The sequence below is a fragment of the Leptinotarsa decemlineata genome, unplaced genomic scaffold, assembly GCF_025532065.1.
Source record: "Leptinotarsa decemlineata unplaced genomic scaffold, Ldec_3_MD MMD2_tig00026340_RagTag_RagTag, whole genome shotgun sequence".
NCBI classification, from domain to species: Eukaryota; Metazoa; Arthropoda; class Insecta; order Coleoptera; family Chrysomelidae; genus Leptinotarsa; species Leptinotarsa decemlineata.
Window position 1 is genome coordinate 14,512,100 of NW_027412694.1, and position 14,558 is coordinate 14,526,657.

The 14,558-nt window shown below is 34.2% G+C and overlaps 1 protein-coding gene across 1 annotated transcript in view; it reads right to left on the reverse strand.

Annotated features, from left to right (window-relative positions):
- Nucleotides 1-14,176, reverse strand: part of esn (espinas) — a 569,590-nt gene extending 555,414 nt beyond the window's left edge. The window contains exons 1-2 of the mRNA XM_074183601.1: nt 13,574-14,176; nt 8,855-9,397 (exon numbers count right to left, since the gene is read on the reverse strand). Of these exons, the coding sequence (XP_074039702.1) occupies nt 8,855-9,397; nt 13,574-13,911 (881 nt within the window). The 5' untranslated portion in view covers nt 13,912-14,176. The remainder of the gene's footprint in view (nt 1-8,854; nt 9,398-13,573) is intronic.
- Nucleotides 14,177-14,558: the final 382 nt, after the last annotated feature.

Consider the following 14,558-nt stretch of genomic DNA (forward strand, 5'->3'; position numbering starts at 1 on the left):
GTTCTTTCCCATATCTGCATAATTGTGTGAAAACACCTATCTCAAATTTGCCGACATCCCGGAGAATAAATTTTAAATTATGGTATAATATGTACTTGATATACCTTTATATGGTATGCAGTGATTTGGGTAATATGTTCAATACTCTGTGCAACCAATTATTTTTTTTAATTTGGGTAGTGAATTTGAAAACAACAGTGGGAATTCAAGGTCAAGTACATAAATGATCTGCGTTAGGTTTTCGTCGTATTTTTGTCGATGTATTATTCAGCGGAGTCTGAAAAAATTAAGTTAAATCTTTACAAAATGAAGTTGTTCAAGAGCTGTGTGCAATCGTCGTTCAACAATTCTATCAGTTGATAGAGTGAATGTATAATCCGTGATGAATACTTTCTATTCCATAATTGCTCATAAGTGTTCGTTTTCCCTATATGGTGTTGCAAATAATAATGACTGACGATTTCTGTGCGAAACTAATGCCTGAATCATATAGGTAGGTTTATATAAGACACCCACAACCACTTGAGTGGACTTTTGAGATCACTCCATTCGGTGAGATTGAATTATCTGTATGAAATTATCCAATGAATAGGTGAAAATTCATTATATAATGAGTAGGGAAAAAATGCGTCTCTTATGACATATTAGGCTAGAATGACTCCACTTTTATTTCCCCACTATAATGTATTTATTTTCTTCATACTTTTGATAACATGATATTGCTCACGCATCCGTGGAATACTGGGCAGATTTCTCAGATCAGTATGAATAAATTTGTGTCATAGAAATGATGATTTAGTTATTGTAGTATCCCGCAATAAAAAAGTGACTTCATACACCATGAACAATTTTAACTAGAATTGTCTATACTAGTGCGTACTGCATTCTTTCTTAGTTCTTTCAACAAATTCATTTCAGTAAGTATCAAATTGAAATAATACTAGGCGAATCTTAACTCAACTGTGTTTTTTCTACACACTGGCATACACCAATTGGCGTAGAAATGCAGGGATTTATACTTTAGAATTAATTCACTCATGTATACTGAAATGAATAAGATCTATTTTGTTCGATTGATGGCCTATTTATTTTGAAGACATTCATATTGAATATAGGATGAAGAAAATAACTTTTGTCTAATTTCTACTAAGATGTTCACTTGTTACGACTCGTTTCGGTTTTTCAAACAATTCCCAAGTGAACTGAAAATGGTTTAATAAACAGAAACCAGTTGTAACAAATAAAAATCGTAGTAGAAATTACACAAAATTTCTCTTCTTTATCCTATATTCAAAACCTATTTTACTTTCATATAAGTTTCAGGTGAAAATTGAAACCAGATATTAAATAAACAGCAACTGTGCAGTAGCGGTCATCGGAAAATATGAATCGTGCTATCCAAGCAGTTTCCATGAACAACATTAAGTACCTAGACGTCGCCAAAGGGGAAATTAAAATCACAATATTGCTGGAAAATCTCTTGGGCGATTTAAAATAACACTTTCAGCAGATGTAGAAAAAATTATGCCAGCATGATATCTAGAAGGCACCAGATATGAAGTGAATGTGAAGACTGATCGGTCAGCTTTCGAAGATCTAAGAATATATCATAAATTCATTCATGCGATGAATCAGGACCTATTTTTCATTAATCTTCATGGGAATTTTCATCTTCAACAATCTGAATGAAATGAAAGTTTAAATGAACAACTGAATACAGGTGTAGAAAGGAAACACTTTCGGTTAACTCCGATAGGTAGGGTTAGGTTAGATCAACCTAACCCTACCTATCGGAACCTGCCTATCTATCGGAACCGCAACCCGCAAAAGATGATTGTGGTTCCCACCTATTCACACTCGACGAAATAAACCCAGCTTCTTGAAGAAGCCGATTAGTTTATATGGTGAGTGATCTTTCAGGTCAGAAGGTAAGAGAACAGCTCTGCCAAACTCGAAAAACCTGATTCGATTCTCAGCGGGGCAGGAATAAAGTATGTGCTCTGCTGTTTCATCATTTACCAAACAGACTGTCTTCAGACAGTCCGACTCTCCACATATGATGATTCAGATACCAGTGACCTGTGAGAAGGCCTGTTAGATATCGCAGTTCATCCCTACTCTTTGATTTCAAACTTCGAAGAGTGAATGAGCGCTTTGGAGTGAGACAATCTTGGAAGATTTTGCCAGATGTCCATGAATCTTCTTGTCATCCAGGTGTTCAATGATTGTGCATCGCTTCAGGCTTTGCCAATGCCAGTTTCTGGTACAATGAAGCCGCTGCAAGCCGCTGCATGCGGCTTCATTGTACCAGAAACTGTACCAGACTCCTTTGCAAGGGAGTCAGCAGCTTTATCGCCTTCCAGGCCAGTATGGCCAAGAATCCAGACCAGTGGCAAGTCTTCCTATTGGGGAGAGTTGTTTTTGACAATTTACCACTAATTTTGCTTGGTAGCCAAAAGCTTCCAACATCTCTTGACTGTCCGAGAATATTTGTTATTAACTTGTGTATGCGGTTGGTTCCACCAATCTCTCCACACACAATTCAATACAGTCGTAGAAGTCCCTAGGCGGGTTGACATCTCTGTCCTGCGTCTGCGACTGAAAACACCTGCACCAGCGTTCGAAGTTGTTTTTGATCCATCTGTGATCCATTTCCAGTAAGTTACTGCGTGAATTTAATACATACTTCATCAAGGAAAAATTCGTTAATGTTCAGTGTCTGTGCGCACATCAGCTTTTTTATTGATAGACAAATTTCAAAATACAAGTTAGTGATAAAAAGCAAATTTATTTTGGTGGAAGATATATTAAATTCAGGAAAATATGTATCGGGAATAAATAGAAGTTCTCCACTACAAATTTTTTAAGTTTCACATTGTAAAGGTGAGAATCTTCAGAAAAACCCATGAAGAAACTGATTTTCTCCATAAAAAAAATGCTTTTATTGTTTTGTGCATCTACATCATTTCCTTTTTATGACAACGCAAATACTTCGGTTGGTTGTCACCTTAAATTAATATTCATTACATAATTGAAAAACCTCATTTGGAATGTAGTTTAGATCACTCAGATTCGATAGACACTCATCAACCACGAGTAAAATGTCTCTATGGGCGGTGTCAGTTTCTACTAAAGAGACCACCTGGGAACCTGGTTCGCTGAACTTGGTTCAGCTAACCAAGTTCTTAGTTCGTCACTCCCTGCACACAGTGGAGAGAAATGTGAACAACGACACTTCACGCCACTTCACCAGTTTTATTCCAGCAGATGGGATGAGTACTTCGAAGATTGCAGCTGCTATTGTTGTATTATATGAGTTTGGGGGTTTTACAAGAAATAAGAAGAAAAGATCGCAATGGAACAAGTAGTGACTTTGTGAGGGAGAAGTAGTCTCACCTCAATATCTAATATCATCTTAGGGAGAACAGTGCGAAAGACTACACCAATTATTCAACAATAATCGAAACATAATTCACATATTTATGTGAACTTGTGACGCCCTACATATCAAGTTTTCACCACAAGCACAAGCGAACAATGGTTACCCTCTTCTTTACTCAGACGAACTTGGTGCGCCCTATCGTTGAACCGAACAAATGTTTTCCAACCCGATGGAAGACCAAGTTCATAAGAAATTGTGGCGATCTTGGTTAGTTAAACACACAGGAAAACAAATGAGGAATATGGTTCGTGCGAACCAAGTTTAGCGAACCAGGATACCATGTCTGTAGGCCGTTAAGTATTGATTATAAAGAACTCTTTACATGCTTGTACTTTTTCTCCTCGGAATGAAAATTGAGAGGTTCAAGCATTTTTATGTTATCTTATTCCCAACTAGCAATTTCGTATTTTATAATAGTTGCGGAAACGTTTCGGAGAAAAAAATTTAAAAACTGCATTTCACCCAGAAATGTTTTCAATGTGTTTATAAAACTGCTATAAATAGGAAATTGGCACCGTTTTAAAAAACGTTATAGTTATGATCAATATTTTGTGAGGCCTTCTACAAACACTACAAAACAGTTTTATAAACATTTTGGCAGTCACTATAATATTTGTCTAACACTCTTAAAAAATAGTTTTGTAAAGACTTCCCTCACTGCACTTTTGCAACATATTTAAACGATACTTATAAAATAATCAGAAGACAGTTTTATAAGAGTTTTTAGTAGTTCCAAGTAGGCGTTATGAAATATAATACAGCTAAAAACGATAACAATAAAATAATAAAGTGTTAAAAACGTTTTCTTGAAGACGCAATAAGTAATTTTGTATTGGACACTAGGAAAATATAAAATATATGTCACCAACTGAAAACTAACAAATAGAAAGGTTGAAGCCATTTTTAAATTTCACTTTTGCACTCATAAAACTGTTAAAGACATTGTTTGTGTTTCGAAGATTGATATTTTTACTGCAAATGAAATTTTATTGAAAAATATATAGCCTCTATTATTAGCAAAATTTAAGCGCGCCAATCATTTATAAATGTTTTCGGTAAAATTATTAATTATACAAAAATTCACTCTATCAACGTATTAATTTTCTAGTCGCAAATCCAACCTCAACAACTCATTTCTACTTGAAATATTTTTTTGAAATACAACTAAGCACCCCGTTATTTTGATGTTTTTTTTATAAAGAATACTAAGAATACGGCCCTGTTAATATTTGTATGCCTTTCTGCTTCGCTGTGGCTCTGCTGTCGGTACACAACTATTGTGATTGTTAGTTGGCAACATTTTTGCTAATAAATGACACTTTGGTGACTCTTATTATATAAATTATTTATATTCATCCCATATTACCTTTTTTATAATAAATATCCATTTTCTAATGTTAAATACATGGTGAATATTAGACATAACCTATATGAACGCCGATGAAATATTGTTGATATTTAATTTATCCTGCGTTTAGAGGAAATGACGGGTAAGTTTTTGGATGTCAGACAATTACCTTTAATAAGCTTCAATAATTGACCAGATATTTGATAATTCAGGCCTATATTTTCAGTTCAATTATTGAATACTAATAAAATAAAACTGTTGTAACACCATGAAATTATAAAACAACTTTGCTGGTTGGGTTAGGTACCAAAAATAATGTTTGGTTTTCGGTATGCCACTCTGTATATCGTACAATGATACATCACCGTGAAGTGAAAAACAAAGCCGAATAATTTCAACGAGATTTATGACAAAAAGGATTTGTGGAAGTTCTCGTTATTCCAGCGCTGCAAATACGACATCTCCGAAACCCACAAAACGTAAGAACTGAATCCCAATTTGATTTCCAGATTTGCATGACGAAATGAATTTCTTTGTTATGGCTCATAGCCGAAACGAGAAGTTCCATCTTTCCAATTTCCATACTCAATTCGAAACAAGTCTCTCTGCTTAAATAATGCATCAGACTTCGACATGCGAATACCAAACAACTCGCTCCGGGACCAATGATCCCCGAAAACAAAGAGAAAAAAAGAAGAATACAATCAATAAACTTGTTTTTATTTATGCCGTATGTGTTTTCGTCATTTCAACTTTTTACGGGGAAAATTTTATACAGAAAATCTCTCCGGAACATTTGGGCGGAATTGATCCACAAATGGTTCAATAATCTACGTGATAAGAATTCAAAACACGATCATTTAAAAGGGCTTGTCTTATATTGTTCTATTCTCTTTTGCTCCATCTCGTCCTTTAGGGAGGTATATCATTGAATTTATATTCAATACGGTGCAGACCAAAACTGAATTTCGCCAGTACTAATTTATTCAACATACTTATACAGGCCTTTTTTGAGTTTCTGGATACTATGTATCAGATAAATAATTAGTTTTCGATTCAACTGAAAAGTAGTTCAAACAGTTTCATTCTCGCTATTGTATTATGTGTCTATCATAACACTTTCAACTTCAACTACTGATACTATTACTATAAATAAACTATTTCAATTCCCACCTACAGAAAGTTCTATCACTTGTATTTCAAGCTTCTAGAACAACTAGTAGATAAAACAATATTCTGACTTGTCTCATGGGTCAATGAGGGTCGTACCGTCTCGAAGGTTTGGCAAGATCAGAACATCAAAAGTGGAAGACAAGCCTTTATGGAAGGTTGGTCCACTGGTTCCAGTTGGAACAGGTCGTCGTCTTATCATCACTCACATAGGCAGCAGTGAAGGATTCATGAAAGATGGATTGATGGTGTTTGAATCGAAGAAAAATAGGGACTATCATGAAGAAATGGATGCCACAGTATTCGAAGAATGGTTTAAAAACATACTAGTGAAACTTCCGCAAGGATCCGTAATACTAATGGATAACGCAAGTTACCACAGTAGACGAGTCGAGAAGCTACCAACGTCGTGTTGGATGAAAGCAGATATTACTGAGTGGTTAAAAATGAAAGCTATTCCTTTTGAATCGACCATGTTGAAGGAGCTCCTCAACTTGGTTGAACGCCATAAGTCAAAATTCTTCAGGTATGTCACTGATGAGATAGCGAAGATTGAAGGAATATCAGTTCTTGGGTTGCCGCCTTGCCGTGAATTGAATCCAATAGAGTTGGTTTGGGCTCAAGTTGAAGGATTCATCACAAGGAATAATAAGACTTTCAAGCTGTATGAAGTAAAGAAATACCTATACAGTGCTCTGGAAGCAGTCGACCGAAAAGCTTGGGAAAGATATATCCACAAAACAATCAGAATCGAAGCAGAGATGTGGGATCTGGATGATCGTATAGACTCATTATCAAAAAAAATTATTTCAATTTTCATCAATTCTGATGAAACTTATTCATCCAGTGAAGAATCACTCAACGAATCCCTGTAGACTTTTTCCAGATTGAAATTATCGCAATGTCTTATTCGAAGTAAGTATTTCCATTAAATCTATGAAATTGTTTCTGAATCAACTATAAAATCCAATAAGGAATATGAATCTTCATTTCCAAGCCAACAAGAATAGATAAACTGTATCTCTCAGTGCAGCCACCTGAAAATGTCAAAGTCGAATCCGAAACGTCGAACAACGCAAAATTTTGAACTCAAGTTAATGACAAATATGATTTTTTTTTCCAAAAAGCTAATTTATGAAATGCAATAACTTTTTGTCCTTTCTACATTTGTATTCAATTGTAAATTTAATATTGTGATTATTTTATAGATCTGTAGAAGGTAACAATTCTAAATAATGAAAAACTATTTTAAATATAAATTGTCTTTCTCAAAATAAAATATTTGAACAAAATTAGTTTTCACCATATTTTAATTATCTTTTCATCATACAGAATATATATATGGATCATTTATATTAATACCCCCAGTCTGACTCCTAATAATATTATCTTGAACGTAATATCAGAAAAAACATCGAGAGGTTCTTTTGGCGGTATTTTCCCATTCTTTGTCGGTGTTTTCGCGTTCTTCGTCGCATATCCCTATTTCAATGGCTCGTTAGCGGCGTCCTCAAGAGATATAGAGGGTAGACATATCACAATGATTTTGTGGGTGAATTGCGGTGCTATTTGCTTGAGACGATCATGTTGCTTTCTTTGATGTAGCGACATGTTTGCATTCTTGAAATTCTTTTACTCTCAGACAATAATGAACGAACTATAGAGAGGCAATATAAATTTAATAACACATAGATAATTGTAATAGAAAATCTGGCTAACTGCCCTTAATTGTACAGAAACAAGGTCAGGTAATCCAATTAGGAGAATCCAAGCTAGTCTAACCATGTTAACATTCTTCGACATTTGTAAATTTGAATAGCATTTGTTGAGGTGTTGATCTACTATTTACTTGACTAAATATTCTACCTAATAACCACGTACACCCATAAAATAAAAGATGCATTTCTTGATACATTCTCTAATATTACGAAGTACTGTCAGGGTCATTTCACCGCGAATCTACTGAAGACGCTGGGGTTCCTTTATTTGAAAATAATGCTGAGTGAATATTTGTCTAAATGCTGATCAATAATAAAAGCAGAATACAAAAGAAAGCCCCTCTGATGAAATATCAAATGACCTTATCACACTTCTGGTTTAGATTAACAACGATAATGAATTGGGGAGAAAAGCAACATAGAATTGCCCCCATATTCACTGAATTTGACACTTCTTGTCCTGTTTATGTGTTGATAGTTGATACCTAAAATAGTTGAATTAACAGTACACAACCAACTCTTCGAAATGTTTGGAACGAAATCTTCGGAATGTTTGGAATCAAATCTATATTTCGTGGCCGAGATTTTCAGGGCCATTATTTTTCGTGTTTCAAAGCCGTCGTTTGATAAATTTATTCCTAACGTTTCGCTCGCGCGAGTGGCTGACTTCTTCAGAAGTTTATACCAGTATAAATCTTCATACTGCAATATATTTCATACTATTTAAACCTTAATGCGTGCCAGCGAAACGTCAGGAAGAAATTCCACAAATCGATGGCTTTTCAACCCAAAAAATAATGACACTCAAATCTATATTACTGTATGGAAGTAGTTGGTCATTAGTTTGAACATCTGATTAACTGAATAACAAGCACCAAAATAAATTTAAATTTACAAATGTAATATTTACAAAACTCTCGACAAAACTTGTGAACAAAATTTTAAAATTAAAACGTAGAAAATAAAAAAAAATCCAAGGGTTTTCAAACGACGCGATGTCGCCCTGTATATTCGGAGAGATTGTCGTACCAAAAATACTAAAAGATGTTCATATTGCCAATTAGTTTCTAACAGAATCTGGCATTCATGACTATAACAGTTTAATAATTCTACCAATACAATGTGAACTGAAAATTTTTAGTTAAGAAACAATGAAAATAATCAACGAGTAAATACCTGATTTTTGCTATTTTCACCACCGGCCTATGGGGACTCTTGAGGATGCTCTTCTGGGACAAATCGCTATGATGCGCCCTCCGAACTGTCAACGGACTGCACACATAGTAATCGGAACTCTTTATGGAACTGTTACTACCGGAACTTCTGCTCACTTCAGCAAACTGACACTGGGAAACACTTTTAACACCTTTGAACGTACTTAAAGATGGCAAAGTATTGTAGTTACCGAACGATTTGACGTTAGGATCCACAACCACTCTGTCGGAATTATCAGAATATCGCCTCTCCGGAATATTATACCCGCAGAAAAATTCTTTAATTTCTTCATTTTCGTCTATATCCGACATATAGTGATCGTTGTAGAAGACGCTTTGATATTCTGGAGAAATGTCTTCCTTACAAGTCTCGCTGAACTTGGAAGATAACTCCCGGGATAAATTTTGAACTTCTTCGAGCTCTTGAGATAGCAGAGAGTCCCTCGATAAGTATTTACTTCTGGTTAGTGGTATCTCTTCGCGCTCCATTGGTACAAATGAAGGCCTAGAAGTATACAATTCATGGGTGAAGTGACAAATAATATTAAATATTAGAATAGAGTCACACTGATTGTTTGAATTCTGTGTCCCTGAAATTGATATAAATTTCATTATGTTTCAAATCAATCTTCATTGTTGTAAAGATTGGACTATGATGAAATTGTCACGCGTGGATCAATCAATATTCTCTCTCGACTATGAATTTAGCATGCTTTTTATCAACATGTGAACAGGTAAATCAAAGTATAACGATAGGAAGCATTTAACAGTTGAGAGTGGATGATGAAATGAAACTATGGTAATACTGAAACCAGAACATAAAAAATTGATGAATATCCTGCACAAAATTTAATCTAGAATTAGAAAGTTTTGAACGAAAAGCTAAAATCAGTAGAGGAGATCTCTCCAATTCCACAAATATGTGAATGATATTTGTTTGATAAGGTAATAATTATGATAATGAATCAACTCGGATAAGAGAAAATGAGACGAACATATAGTTGTGACTTAATATAATGAGTCAAGAGCAAAAAAGTAAAATCAAAATAAAAAAAGGGAAAGTAACGATACTGTATTGTGAGTTTACAAAACGCGACACATGTTTCGCTATACAATATCATCTTCGGGCGGCACAATATTGTATTGTGAGTTTACACAATCGCTACACGTGTTTCCCTATACAATATCATCTTACGCTAATTTCAAACCACGATTCAGTAAAAATAATACGTTCCATTCAGTGGATAACATTAAAAAACACAACTCTTTTCGACAACGCTGAATTAATATATTTTGATGTCCTAAATTTATTTCCGCCAATAAAAACAATTGAGTAAGTTGAGCGCCTTTCAGACTGAAACCTCGTTAAGCCAATAATTAAACAGAAAATATACAGATTGGCTAAAGATATGCCAACCTTCTTAGCTGAAATTTTAATCGACAAACTAGAGAATGAAATCCATATCAATAGGCTAACTGACATTTTTTCCTACTCTTAGATGATATCTTAGGTCTTAGCCTGATTTACACCCACCCTTCGATTAAATTAACGACTAAGATGGAACTGAATAACTCTATAGATTTTCTAGACTTGACTATCACTAGAATTAATAATATAAACATGATTTTGTAATTTTCAACAAACAAGTACATCATTATACACAATTCGTATATACGCCTATATCAGACTATTGAATATTCCACTTCCAGAAACCAATTTACAAAAAGAGCTGATTGTTCATTAAACATATTGCTGTCAACAACGGTTACGAAGTGGATATAATAGACTCAATTCTTTCCAAAAAAATTTCAAAAGCAAGCTCTGAACCAGGTCTACTCAGTTTCAAAGACTGATACTGGACATTATGTAACTCTAACTTACTTTGGTGATCCTACTAGTAATATCACTCGTTTTTTCTAAGACAAAGAATTGGACGTAGCCTACAGAATAAATGATAATTTGAGTGAATTCATTGAAAACAACAAAGACATAATTCAGGAGTATAAAAATTGACTCGCGGTTCTTGTCCAAAATTTCATGTCGGATAATCCGAAAAAACTTTTTCCAAAAGAATAAAAGAGCATATAATTAGTTTTTTGAATGGAGAGACCAATTCAACATTAGACAGAGAGGCACAAATTCAATCACGATCCCAGTCTTATGAGTTATTCTTACATTTAATAATAATAATAATACGTTTATTATTTACCAAAAATTCACAACCAGTATTGAGTTTCAATAAACAAAAACTAGGTAAATAAAAGGTGACAGTTCAGTTTTCTCTCAACACCAGGAAGAGAGAAACTGGTCTTCCACTCAGACCCTTACTATAAACTAAAATATACCTACTGACTAGTACCAGTAAACAAGAAGAAGAAGAAAACTAGAGAAAAGCAAGAGAATGAATGTCGAGTATTTCTATCATGTATGTCTTTTCTATATATGACTTTATCATGGAGATAGGTATATAGCATAGGTGATGAATTTATCATGTACAACTTTGGTAGGTAGTAATATTTGTAATGATTCAAATTAGTACAAAAGCAAGACACGGAATTTGTGAGAACAATATTGTGACGCCAAAAGATGATATCGTATAGCGAGACACTTGTCAACGTTTGGTAAACTTTCGAGTGGAAATCTCACATTTGAGTATGTTTTTTAAATACATTTTGCAATTAGTTTTCCTTGCAAATGTCCATGAAGACTCATAGATAATGAAAACAAATACAATTTTTGAGGTTCATTTAAGATGTCCCTCAAAAGCCAAAGTAAAACTTTTTCAGGAGACATGTTTTTTCACCCTACTTGACCTCGCTAATTGCTTCTTAGGCGTAAATCCAAAGCTAGAAGAACAGAGTTAATAATTCAAGTGGTCAAAATTGAAGAAGTTAGAAATATAACTATTCGGAGGTTTTCAATTCGATGAATAAAACTGTTTTTATGTTGTTGTTTTTTGCATTGAATGTTAATAGCCAAAAATACCAGGATTTTTATGACTGAAAAGGCGCAATAGTGTTTACGATGTGTGAGCATATATAACAATAAAATATAGAGAAAATAACTATGAAAAACGGGCATAGTATTGTCAAATATGGAAAATCACCATAAAATAATTCAAATACATTCAAGCAAATATATGAATTGAAAGATGTTGCAACATCAACTTCAATATTCTAAAAAAAAAAAACTCGGTGTTCACCATTACATCTTTTGATATTTCAAGTTGCTAGACATCAAAATTGATGCGATTACAGGATATAGAAATATAAAACAATCTTCAAATACGAGCCTTATCAGGCTGGTTAGACGAATCCAGCAAAATTGCAAAAAAATACATCAATTTGTAGCTAATCAGTTGCTAATTAGTTGCCAACAAAACGATTTTGTTGCTCGTGCCGATCCCTAGAAATCGCAAATAATGCTATCGTGATATCAAGGTAGCAAGGTAACCCAATAAATTATATACTTTCCCTTTGATCTTTATAGAATATTTAGTTGCTATTTAATTGCTAAACCTTGGATATAGCGAAAAAATTTTATATATATATTTTTATTTATTATGATCGTGGTATCTTGAAACTGTTTTTTCCTGGAATTGAAGGTGTTGCACGAGCAACAAAATTGTTGATTTGGCAACTAATTAGCTACAAATTGATGTATTTTTTTGCAATTTTTAGTGGATTCGCCTTGCTAGCCTGATAGGGTTTCAAATACGCAAACTTGCAAGGATGCGCATTAATTATTTAGCCTTAGTATGGTAACCGGAGCGAAGATGCAACCTTAGCATTTGAATCTTCATAAATATTGAGGAAGGTCAAGATCATCAACGAGTATTAAGAAATTCATTCAGTATTCATTGATCACTCTTCACAAATAGTTCCAGAGCATTTTTAGGATGCAGCAAATCTACATTTAGTCGATCCTTCTTGGTACTAGTATATTGTAAGTTTTTGGTTATTCTTTGTATTTTTCACTCAACTATTCAATGTTAGTTCATTCCTGAGCGTATTTTTCCTATTTTTTTCATAACAAATTCTTTATCAAGTTTTCAAATGAGTTCTTTCATTATCTTGGATGAAAGACGATCGAGTGAGACAGCAAAAAAATCCTCTCGAAATAAGCAAAGCTAGTACTGAGTTGCAACAGTATAGTTGGAAAAATATTCACAATTCTTTGTCAATTCCAAATTGAGACTTCTTTGGGAATGATTTGAGCTTTCATCAAAGATTGTTTTCGATATGCAATCACTTCTAGTATAAAGTGATTTTGGTACTAAAACATATTTGTACACTTTCCGCCGTTTAGAGAAATAATTTGTTTTCTTATTTTCATACAGATCATGAGTACTTCACCAGATATCTCTAAATTTTTTCCATATCAACATGAGTAGTTTCTCAAGACATTTTACGTGTTTTCTGTAATTTTCCGATAGCGAGAAAACATTTATAGAAATTGTCATTGGAGCTCGTAAAACCAGGAACAAATGTCATTGGTTTAAAGTTGAGTCAAATGGACTCATCAACTTCATTCGTTTGAATTGTTTGTGAAGTCTATAAAACAAGAACGAGAACAATTTTATATTACTTAAATCGATTTCTGATCGATACCAAATGAGCATCAACTACAGACAAAAAACAAACAGTTCAATGTGACTCCAGCAACTCCTTTTATACTCACCACTTAGAAAGGTCATCGAAGTTCCTATGCCTTGGCAGAGGAGATAGTCCAAGTTCCTGTACCACCCCTACATTATGTCTAGATAAAACAGGACTTCTGTAATCAAGGTTCTGAGGTACGCTAGCTCTGCTCATCAAAGGCGATCGATATTCGTTACTTCTGGCGCTCAGTATCCTCCTGTATCCACAACCCCCCCTAGTTTGCAAATCGAAGCGTGAAGTCATCATTATATTGGCCATTGGAGGAGGCGTCGGAAGGGGGATATCCGGTAAGCAGAGCGGGCTATGAGGTTGTGAAGGTTGTTGATCAGAAGGTGTTTTGGACGCATTCGATGACATCTTTTCGCTATATCTTCGGCAATTGAGGGTACTGGAAACCTGTCATAAAATTTTACTGGGCGATTTGAACACACCACGGACTTTGTCCAATATTTCCGGTTTGTTGAACTTAGGGCATTTCTTCTTGCTTATGGACATTTTACACGAGGATTTGGGCGCACTGAGATGGATTTGATGACGACATGATGCACCCGAACTTTTTCTAAAGACAATGTACTATGAGATTTAATTACGTGCAGCATTCACGAATGTTATCAGCAAAGTTCAGGTTCTAACTGTCGACGTATCAACAATTATGATTTTTTTTAGTGTTATGATACATGTGCCATTAGTATTATATTCGAATTAAATAAAAAATGCCATACAGGCCGTTTCTTTTATCAAGTGGTAACATTGCTATATTCTAAACCGTAACAGATACGAACACGAATGAATGGAAATAAATAGAGTTAAAAAAAACTAAATGACACGCTTTTAAAGAACATCGAACTGAAAAGTTAAAAATATATTTTTAAATAAGCTTAAAACAATAACGAACAAAAAATACTAGTATTATTGTGAAAAAAGCGACGGGCGCCTGATATACAAAAATATGACACAAAGCGCCCTCGCTTTTTCACAGTACTCAATACTAATATTTTTCGTTT